A 10,438-nucleotide genomic window follows, 5' to 3' on the forward strand; every position below is an offset into this window, starting at 1 on the left:
TTAGGAAACGTCATAAGAATTTACATATAGTTTATTTATATATTGATTGGGTTGTACTCTATGTTTGCTATGATTACACATATTGTTTAATCGCATGAAAAAGTTTACATATAATTGTCCACCATAGATTTATTCTGGAAGGGTTAGAAGCAGGCTTCAAAATTAACTTTTTTGTCCACCAGCCAAATGGCTAGTGAATGTTCAAATATTACCAGCCACTCAATAGATTACCATCAGGTGGTGAAGCAAATCTACCAGCCACTTGCATTTTTCACCAGCATTTGGCTGGTAAACGGTGCTAATTTTGAACCCTGGTTAGAAGTATTATCTGTGGTCGATTGAGCAGCCTGCAGATCAGGAAGAACTACAACCTCCACGTGTTGTGACGCCCCTGTTTTCAGCCAATCACAGCTCTCCGCTCCACGTGATGTTCTGAAGGAGGGCCCTGGGTTGTTTTGGATGTGCTCACAGCACGCGGTGGCACAAGTTAACTTTTCTGTAGCTTCGTAGCGTCCTTCACGCTTTAAGCAACTTTCCCCCGTCTGTGGCGTTTAAGTAGCACAAACCGACCCAGTGTTGTGAGAGATGTCAGCGGGAGGTCAGACCACCGGGGGCCGAGATATCCCGGCTGTTAGACGGGTCACCATCCACGATGCTGCCCACATGCCCCAGGACTACTCTACGACTCCCGGAGGGACTCTGTTCAGCACTACTCCAGGAGGTGACGATCTACTGGGTCTTGTCAAAAGATTCAACAAAGTTTAAATATTATTAGAAATTATTAAACAAATGATTAAGAAAAGATTTAAAGGGACACTTAAACAATGAGAAGACACCAGGACAAGAAAGGTTGCCTAATATTTCACCGATATTCCACCCCATCTCACAGTATGTTAGTTAGCTTTGGTATCTGTGTTGCCAAAACATTGGGTTAAAAAATGTATTATGTATTTATTGTGGCATGAAAACAGTTACTTGTAAAGGAAACGCTTTTGAGAGCCAGGCTATAGGTCTTGTCCACAGTTCTGTTAATGTTTGACAGACAGTGTTAGTGCTTCCTGAAGGCTAAAGACTGCCACTTAACAGAGTTAAAGTAATCTTATTAGAGAGCAGTCCTCTGCACCCAGATTGCAAATTGCACAGCCCCTTTCACTGTTACTTAGCCTACATGTTTTATACATTTCACTGTAGGTGTATATATAAAGTGAGTGATTGTTTTGCATGCTTTCATTGTCTGTATACCTACAGACAATCTGTAGTGTGCCAGACTGATTAACAGACCAATGGAATGATTGTATAGCTAAACTGTTGCCAATCAATTTATCATGCAATAATTTCATATTCTCTACATTGGCTTAATGCAGATTTATTTCTTTGTTTATACTGGTGAATTCAGTGTACAGACGTGATTTCCTTTTCAATAAAATGTAATGTGTCTAACTGCCGTCTTCCCCAGAAGATGATCTGTTGCGAATCAGAGAGAGACTCTGTACCTGTTTCAGAAAGTTCTTATGTGTATGAGCATTCATTGGTTCTGGCATCAGTCACTTATGAATAGCCGAGTTGTGAATTCAGTTTGAGTAACCTGTAGCTGTAGAATACTTACACAATCAACGACTGTATGGTCAGATATAGGCCCGTTCTCGGTCATATCCTATTTATAGTCTTGTTTTATAGCAGGCTGTTGTTGAGCTGCAGCACCATGTTTACTAGTCGTTGCCTCTACTAGAGGAAGAAAATAAGCTAATAAATACCTTATGTGTTATAAATGCAACCTATTTTTCCATGATACACGGAAGCTAAAACAAAATGACCAAGCTTTCCCCTACTAACCACTATTTTTTAGCTTTCTACAAAAAAACTAAATTATTTAGGTACAGTATAAATTGACGTGTTTTGGCTCAGCACCAAGAACAACCAGTCTCACTCTTATCAAACCGCTGAGTTGTTTGGCCCATTTATTTAGTATTTTACTCAAACATCTATAAGCTTGACACCTAGGGAAATCTCCAGTATGGTGGCAAAAGTAAAGCAGGAAATGTTTTCCCTCTGTTGTGAGAAAGTTGACTCAGCGTGCACATGCCCGTAACAACTGATACTGTGTTCTTTAAGAGATGGGGACAGATTTACACAGATAAAACAGAATTGGGTTGGCGAAGGTGTGTGGATGACAGAAACTAGGCCATTGGTCATGGGCATGTATGGACGTGTATAGTTCTCTGACAGAGAAAAAAGTAGGTCTCCATAAATACTATGGAGGTGGTTCATACAATATGTATTTATTTTTGACTTTATTTTATCCTTTTAACAAGATTTATGTTCAGGTTAGCTGTTGAATTTATTATTTTCGATTGAATTCTGTTATGTGTACCTGTAACGAGTTACGTGTTTAATGTTAATGTTAATTTAATTTAAGACTTTTTCCACTAGTTACAATTCTTTAATGTGGCTATTTGCTGCTGGATTTTATTTTCACCATTTAAACCAGTTACAAGTGTTAAACTTGGCACATTAGCAGATGGATTTTATATTAACTTATTTTTAGGTTATTTTATTTTTTAGTAAAACTGACATATGCCAAAATAAAAAGTTCAGTATTTATAACTTTTCCACAAAACTAAATGTACAATATGAACACAGCTGCCGCAAATATTGATTCATTGAAATTTTACCATACCATAATAATGGGTACGTGGGTAGCTCATCTGGTAGAGCAGGCGCCCATATATAGAGGTTTACTCCTCGACGCAGCAGCTGCGGATTCGACTCTGACCTGCGGCCCTTTGCTGCATGTCATTCCCCCTCTCTCTCCCTTCAGCTGTCCTCTAAAAATAAAGGCCTAAACAATAATTAACTTTGGTTTCCTTTGCTGCTGCTGCTGCCTGCAGGTACCAGAATAATCTACGACAGGAAGTTCCTCCTGCAGTGTCGGACGTCTCCTCTTGCTCGTACGCCTCCCAATCTGCCTGACATCCCAGGAGTCACCAGGCCGCTCAAACCCAACTCCACCAATGACACAAACCAGCCTGAACAGACACCCAGCAATAACACAGAGCACGCCCTGCATACAGAGGAGAGCGCAGGTAAACATATCTGTATATTTAAAATGGGAACGAGAGAGATGAGCTGCATGTGTTTCTTTAATTGTCTACTTCCCTTCTAATAAACTACAATGCCTTTTCTTTTTCTTGAAGATGCCCAGTTTGAAATGGACATCTGAAGAGAGTCAGCTGCAAGGACAAAAGTGATTCCCAACATTTTCATTGCTTTTTTTGTTTACTGAGATAAAATAAATTCTCAGTTGAAATGACAAGCCAAGTCTTACTGAGCTGTGTAATCTACTTTCAGATTTGTTCTGAAAACAAGATGCCATTTTTTTGTAATGCTTAATATGTTTTGTGTTGTTGTACTCTTGTCAAACTACACACACTGATGCATAAAATTGTGTCTTTACTTTGACTACACTTGACTTTGTATGTGCTGTGACATATTTGACAAGTAAGTCAAAGTCTCGTTGAAATTAAACCATATTTTATGTGATTTGACTCATTTGATGACTTTAAATACGTCTTTAAAATATCTAACGGTATACAAATTAATTACTGAAATTATTGTTTAGCCATATCATGTAAAGTAGCAGTCTTAGAACTGCCAATATTGTGTGAAAGCTGATGTTAATGAATCTGCAATAATTGATTTGTTTCTATGGGACAGCAGAAACAAACTATAAACACAACACTGACATGTTGACATTTTTTTAAGTTGATATGGTGAATTTGATAACATACACACACAGCAGATACAAAGCAACATTAACATTTATATGGAGTCATGTGTCTGTCCACCTGATGAATGTAAGTCCAACATTCACTCTTCTTTTAGCTCTGTTTGGTCCTAAGAAAAATATCTGGCTCTTAGCTGCTAAATGCTCCACTATGTTCACCGCTATCTTTGTCTGTTTGGTGGTGGACAGGCAGTGTGGGCTGCTGGAAACCAACCAGTCAGTCTTCATCCTTGAAGTCTTTTCTCTTGTTAAACCAATCAATATTATATATTAAAGGACAGGTTTACAGTTTTTCAACTGTCTAAAAGCAATAGTCGGGTGTCTGTAGGTGCTGTAGCAGGTTTAGCAGAAGTGCATTTACTAATGATATTAAAGGGGAACTACGTCATTTTTCAAAATACATACATGTTATTTCTATGGTGTAAGATAGTCAAAACAACATGTCATCTGGTACTGCTCCATAGACAATGAGTATGTTTACATTCACACCATTATTCCACTATTATTCCGAATATGACAATATTACGAATTTTGATACACAAACCAACCAGCCAACAGTTTGCAAGGCTGCAGACCCGATAAGGAGAAACACAGTTACGTTTAAACATTATCAAAGACTTGGATATCAAGAGGTTTTTGGATAATGCGCATACATCGCTATGCTGACCTTTTCAAGAAGCTGGATGAAGGAATGAAAGAGGGACGCTGTGTTTGCACGGTCCAACATGTCCACCACCGCCGGTAAACTTAAAAAAAAATAATCTTATTTTGCACGGCTAAACGGGAATATTAGTGGAATATTCACTTTTATTAGCCATATAAACAGCTTAGTCGGAATATCGTCCCTTTCAGAATAAGTGCAAAAACCGGAATATGTGCATGTAAATGTAGTCAGTTATCTGTAATAGATGTTATATGGCACTGAGAGCACCCAGGGGAATGTTCTGAGTATATAGGTACATTTTCTGTTTTAGACCCGATAACACTACTGTAGAATAAAGCTCATTTGGGTATGAAAAAGAGAAGCTCTAGACTTGATGACATCACAAGTTTGAGACTTCTCTGGTTTCTGGCTTTGAGAGAGTAGCTCATGTTCACAAATATTCGTTGAACTTTCCTAGGCAATGGAAATAACATATCAGAATACTTAATTTAGGTTAGCCTTCAACGATGGCTCTGTTCCATTTAGGTATCTCACTAATCTTGCCAGTGAGCCAGCATGCACAACACTAGGACCACGAACTTGCACACCTAAATGGAATGCAGTTGCAATTGATGTTATTAATGACCTTTTGGTTTTTCCTGCTGTCAACAAGTCAAAATGTCTGCTGTGAAAGAAGTCTATTATGCCTTATGGTTTTTTTCTAACCCTGTAAAGTAAAGTGAAATGAGCAGCTTGATGTAAACTCTTATATAAACACTCATAAAAAGCAAAACACTTTGTGTGTTGATAAGAAATAATTTATTGTGCATAGTAAATATACAAATGGGTCAATAAAGTTAAAAGCGCTAACAGTTTGCATCTGTCCTTTCAATGGCATTAAAACACTCAATAAAAAGAAAGTTTGTACATAAGACCAGTTGTGTACAACTGTTTTTGTGAATCTTCTATAGTGCGTCAGTCAGTGACCATATTGTGCTTTTGTCTTGACCTTGTTTCATTTTGACTGAATCAGTCCGTACTATAATTCATCCTTAAAGACCTGAATTATAGCACATCCACTTGCAATCCAAGGCACAATTTAGGTCACCTAATATTGTACAAAAAATGTATAACTGGATTTTTAAATTCCATAATTTAGAAAGCTGTGTCCAGGATATACAGTATAGTAGTTCCCTTATTCCATGCCCTATCACAGCAGCAGCCTCTGTCCCAGTGTCAAACTGGACATCTCTGTAAAGTGCCTGTGGACATCCATCCACGTTGTGACTCTGAGTCGCTCAGTTCTGTGGCTAAAGACTCTTCTGAGTGTATACAGCTCAGTAGCTTTAGTGTATCTGGCCTTTGATCAAAAGGTGTTCATGTCTTTTGCTCAGTGGCAGCCGCACTCCTCCACCACCATGTTCTCGTGATGCCTCGTGATCATCTTCCCATTCTCAAAGTACAACATGGAAAGCGGTGCCAGGCGTGTTGGCACGCAGGACAGACATGGCACCTTGTCTGAGTGGTGAAGTCTCAGAAGGCTCTGGAGAGAGAAAGAGAGAAACATGATTGATTAGAACACATGTAGGGTATTAGTGTATTATTAATAAGTATGCCCAGTTGCACCTAATGCTGAACAAAATAAGGAGTTTGTCTTAAGTTCAGTCTTACCTGCATGTATGCATGGTTGGTTGGGGTAAAGGTCTCATCTACTGGTGTTGGACAGCTCCCTTCACAGCGATAGGCGTTGTACTGTTTGGGATAGACGATCCACTCGCTCCAGCCGAGCTTCGCGAAGTCCACCCACATGTCCACCTTCCTGCAGAGAGGACCCTTCTCCTCCTCCTCTGTGGGCTTGCTGGGTGGAGCAGCTCCAGCTCCAGCTCCAGCCACTCTGTGTCCCTGCTGCTGGGTGTGGTGGTGCCTCTTGGCCCTGCGGCTCCTCGGCCTGGAACCAGAGCCAGCCGTCACACGCTCCCGGTCCAGGGTCACGTACTTGGAGTGCTCTGCTGTGCGGATGAGGGTTGGCATTGGCTGGCTGTTTGGGTTCTGCCTTGAGAAGACCACCATCATGACCCGGTCAGCTATAGGGTGTTGGACTCCCTCCTGCTCCTGCTCTTCCTCCTCCTTCACCTCAGCCTCATCCTCCTCCATCCTCTGTGCAGAGTGCTCCCGCTGCAGCCAGCCACGGAGCATCTCTGTCATGTTGAACACCTTCCAGGAGGAGCGGGAAACCATTGAACTGGGATGAGCTCTCAGGCGGCCCAGGAACAGCTTGTTCTCTGGGCAGTGCATGCCGGAGCATCGGTCCCTGTCGGAGTGGTAGATGTCCACTGAGGCTCGGGAAGATTCTGTGAAGGCGGGCAGGCGGATGCGAAATTCAGCCAGTTGGACATCGTCGCTTGCAGACATAGAGGACATGTCAAAGGTGACGGACCACCTCTTGCCAATCTGCTGGCAGCCTGAAAGAAATAAGAGTAAAGCAAATTGGTTAACAGTATTCATGACTTGAACAAGAGAATAAGGCACTTAATTGGCGAACACACTTGTCATTTGACTTTGGGCTTGCAAAATATTTACAATTATACAAATACTATAATATTATACACATTCTCATACTCGTCTGTAAACGTGATGACTTCACAGCTTTTATTCCCACTAGGGTGCTGAAATACATTCATCAGGTTTGATTAGACACATGATTAAATTAAGGTGAGTGAAATACATCAACTCACATCCACATATTGTGTGTCAAAAGAAATCACAGGCATAGAGTGCTCATTATGTTTAAAATACAGTATAGTACCAAACTTCATTTAATAAAAGTATTTTTTTTCTAAAGTTGAATACTCACTCTTAGCGACCAGGCTGATCACAGAGTCGGAGTCGTGCAGAACGGGGTTGTCCTCCGTAGTGGTGTGGCTCACGATGGCAGCCAGAGTCCTATCCCGGTCGTCGGTCAGCATGGTCCGGTAGAGCTGCATCATGTAGAAGGGCAGCCTGCTGGCCTGCTGCTTCTGCACAGTGCGTCTGGAGCCGGCGCTCATCCCACGGAGCAGTGCGTCAGGATGCATCCCAGGAAAGGGCTGTGCGCCGAGACCCAGAACTAAATCCACCAGAAGAAGAAGCGCAAAAGAGAAATCCACTGCTAGTCCCTTCATAATTCCCAGGTGCGGTGTTGTCTGTTCCAAAGGTAGATTCCAAATGCTCCAGCCAGGTGAGATGCTGGGATTTATAAGCACGCCCCTCTCTCCTAACGTCCTTTGAATTGATCTGTCAGGCCGCAGATGGCTGAAGGGACTTTAAAGACTTAAATGTGACAAGGTCGTTGTGTATCGAAACCAATTGGTCTTTGTAGTGGCGGAGGTGTGAAAACTGTAAAATCGCACCACTCTGATTGTTGTTGTTTTGAACATTAAAGATCCCTTTGATAAGAATCCATGACAATAATATTAGTTAAGGAGATTAGGAGCTACACAACTGCGCTGTGATTAATGGGGAAGCAACACGGGAGTTAATCAGAAGTCACTTTCTGCAGAGCGAGGAAAGGGGGGTTATAAGGTCAACATTTGACACACCCATAATGCAGAAGAAAATCGAAATATGTTTCATGCATTTCAGTCATTGTTAAATTTTAATTGACTTTATACATTACCATCTCGTATTTTTGAAAACTAGGCCTAAACACAAACTTACAATAACCTACTTGTATAATACCTATTGCGCATGTACGCACAGTGTAATATGTTCAGTGCTAATTTGATATAAATGTATATATTCAATACATTAATAAATACCATAACCATAAAAATATTCAACAAAAACAATATATGTATGTTTTAACTAAAGGCCATAACGTTTGGCCTAAAGAAAACAACAATAATAAAATGTATTATAACACTTTGTTTGAAATTGGATCTGAACAGGACAACATATGACCATTTTCATTCACCATTCCATTTCCAAATTAATAATTAATTATCAATAATAAATAAACATAATACACTATATGAGAAAAATAAGCTAAATGTCAGGATTTTTTTTTCTTTTTCTTTGTTTCTTCTGTAAACAGACTATTTTAGTAATGGTAATAGAGCTAATGGCAACAATTTAATTCCTACACATGGGTATTACATATTCATCCTCAGGTGAGTTTTATAAATCAACAATTTTGAACAGCTTCAATGGAAAGATTTCCTACAACACCATCGGATTCTAAAATCTACCATGCTAATTGACAGCAGCATGAAAGGAACATTGTTGGCTTTAGACACGCCAGCTGATCGTCGACCATTCATAAGTCAAACTGCACACTTGACCTCAAAAGAAAGAATAAAGAGCTGATGGCGAGCTACAAAGCTGTGATTCATTTTGATGAGCCTGATGTGTGAAAACAATCACAGAATACCATTAGGAAGAAATGGGTCTTGTTCTTTGAAAGTTCTTTATTGTCACAACATGAAACAAACTTTTCTTTTAAACTATAAGGTGCTGAACATTTAGAGTTTTGCGTAAAAAATAAACCTATACAATAATGAAATTATTATATCACACAAGCATGTAATGTAACTAAGTACATTTCCATGTTATGCTACTTTAAACTTCTAGTTCACTACATTTTTGAAGCCAATTGTGCCCTTTCCTCCACTACATGTATTTGACAACAGTATAGTTACTTTGTAGATTCAGATTATTAATACAAAATATAAATCAACTGATAAATTATGATTATTATGCATTAAGCTGCTTAGTATATAAAGTAGTTGAAGTAGCCCCACCTTTCCCAGCTGTAACATTAATTAATATAATCCAGTGATATTATATGTTATCCTGAAATTGGCCATTTTGCTTTTGGTACTTTATTTTAAAGCTAATAGTTTTACAGTTCTCCTTAAGTCAAGTTTTATATGCAGTACCTTTACTTGTAACTGAGTATTTTGACACTGGGGTAGTGCTAAATTAAATAAAGCAATAATAGTTAATCATGTCTGAGTAATTCTTCCGCGACTGGGGCGTACGATGATGCTATTAAAGCCGTGGAGTGAATCCCATTTATGAGAAAGACAATTTAAAAAAAAACTTTTGAATGAGTTCATATCCCCAACTACGCTAATAGTTGTAAATAGATAAATAGATGTAAATATAAACAGCTGCGTTTCATCCATCTCGCCGACAACATTCTCACATATCCTAGGAAGGAAAAAGAAACATTTTAGTTAGTTTACTTTTGGTGCGTAAAAGCGCAAAATCTAACCAAAATGCGCACGGCCTTATCACCTCACTTAGAGCATTCGACGGGGGTATAACATCAGTAGCTGTTTACCGATCTGCAAATCAATAATTTGGGTGAGTTGTAAGAGTCAACTATTTTGGGCAGCTTCAATGAGAAGATTGCATGAAACACCAACAATCTACTATGATAATTGACAGCAGCATGAAAGGGACATTGTTGACGTCAGACACGCCAGCTGATCGTTCCCCATTCATAAGCCCAACTGCACACTTGACATCTAAAGAAAGAAGAAAGAGCTGATGGTGAACCACAAAGCTTTGATTCTTTTTGATTTGTTCCGTGCGTAACATAGCCAAACCTATCCGAACATCACCTCACTGAAAAGGCCTGGAAGTGGGTGTAACATCAGTAGCTGAAGCAAACCATGATGCACCTTTAAAAGAGGAGAGGCATGACAGTCTGCTGTCTCCATCGCTGCTACCAGGGCCATTGGACAAGACAGCACATGTACAGCGCTGCTCTCTGTCAAATGAAAGACACTAGTCTGCGTTCGCGCCCACTAGATGATCAACTTTCAAAAGCATTACATCTGAGGTGTGTGATGACGAGCATTCCTCAAACATGACTGCAGGCCGCCGTAATAAAATGAGATAAATGAGAATTAATTCATTTTGTTTTATTAGCCACACTTTTGAACATGCGTGGTTATAAAAGCTAGACAGCAGGAGCTTCTACCCTGAGCCCACAGGGATCCTAAATGAGGCCTACGACCATGATT

At 39.8% G+C, this 10,438-nt stretch overlaps 2 protein-coding genes across 2 annotated transcripts; one reads left to right on the forward strand and one right to left on the reverse strand.

Annotated features, from left to right (window-relative positions):
* Positions 1–418: 418 nt before the first annotated feature.
* LOC116048905 (eukaryotic translation initiation factor 4E-binding protein 2-like) lies at positions 419–3,540 on the forward strand. Its single transcript, XM_031298208.2, has 3 exons — positions 419–721; positions 2,889–3,083; positions 3,195–3,540. Exons 1-3 carry the CDS (start codon positions 586–588, stop codon positions 3,218–3,220), a joined length of 357 nt encoding a protein of 118 aa, XP_031154068.1. The 5' UTR covers positions 419–585; the 3' UTR covers positions 3,221–3,540.
* A 2,098-nt stretch (positions 3,541–5,638) lies between these two features.
* Positions 5,639–7,588, reverse strand: LOC116048927 (nodal homolog 2-A-like). The gene is made up of 3 exons (XM_031298233.2): positions 7,282–7,588; positions 6,099–6,889; positions 5,639–5,970 (listed from the first exon to the last, which is right to left on the reverse strand). The coding sequence occupies exons 1-3, from the start codon at positions 7,586–7,588 to the stop codon at positions 5,818–5,820; spliced, it is 1,251 nt and encodes a 416-aa protein (XP_031154093.1). The 3' UTR covers positions 5,639–5,817.
* Positions 7,589–10,438: the final 2,850 nt, after the last annotated feature.

The sequence above is a fragment of the Sander lucioperca genome, chromosome 1 (genome assembly GCF_008315115.2).
Source record: "Sander lucioperca isolate FBNREF2018 chromosome 1, SLUC_FBN_1.2, whole genome shotgun sequence".
Taxonomy (NCBI): domain Eukaryota; kingdom Metazoa; phylum Chordata; class Actinopteri; order Perciformes; family Percidae; genus Sander; species Sander lucioperca.

What these genes read in the sequence shown, in the direction of transcription:
- LOC116048905 (XM_031298208.2), top strand. Translation starts at nt 586, where the DNA reads ATGTCAGCGGGAGGTCAGACCACCGGGGGCCGAGATATCCCGGCTGTT. An exon ending in GTTCAGCACTACTCCAGGAG is followed by an intron (nt 722 to 2,888) that starts GTGACGATCTAC and finishes TGCTGCCTGCAG; the next exon opens with GTACCAGAATAATCTACGAC. An exon ending in GCATACAGAGGAGAGCGCAG is followed by an intron (nt 3,084 to 3,194) that starts GTAAACATATCT and finishes TTTTTCTTGAAG; the next exon opens with ATGCCCAGTTTGAAATGGAC.
- LOC116048927 (XM_031298233.2), bottom strand. Translation starts at nt 7,588, where the DNA reads ATGAAGGGACTAGCAGTGGATTTCTCTTTTGCGCTTCTTCTTCTGGTG. An exon ending in GATCAGCCTGGTCGCTAAGA is followed by an intron (nt 6,890 to 7,281) that starts GTGAGTATTCAA and finishes TATTTCTTTCAG; the next exon opens with GCTGCCAGCAGATTGGCAAG. An exon ending in CCAACCATGCATACATGCAG is followed by an intron (nt 5,971 to 6,098) that starts GTAAGACTGAAC and finishes TTCTCTCTCCAG; the next exon opens with AGCCTTCTGAGACTTCACCA.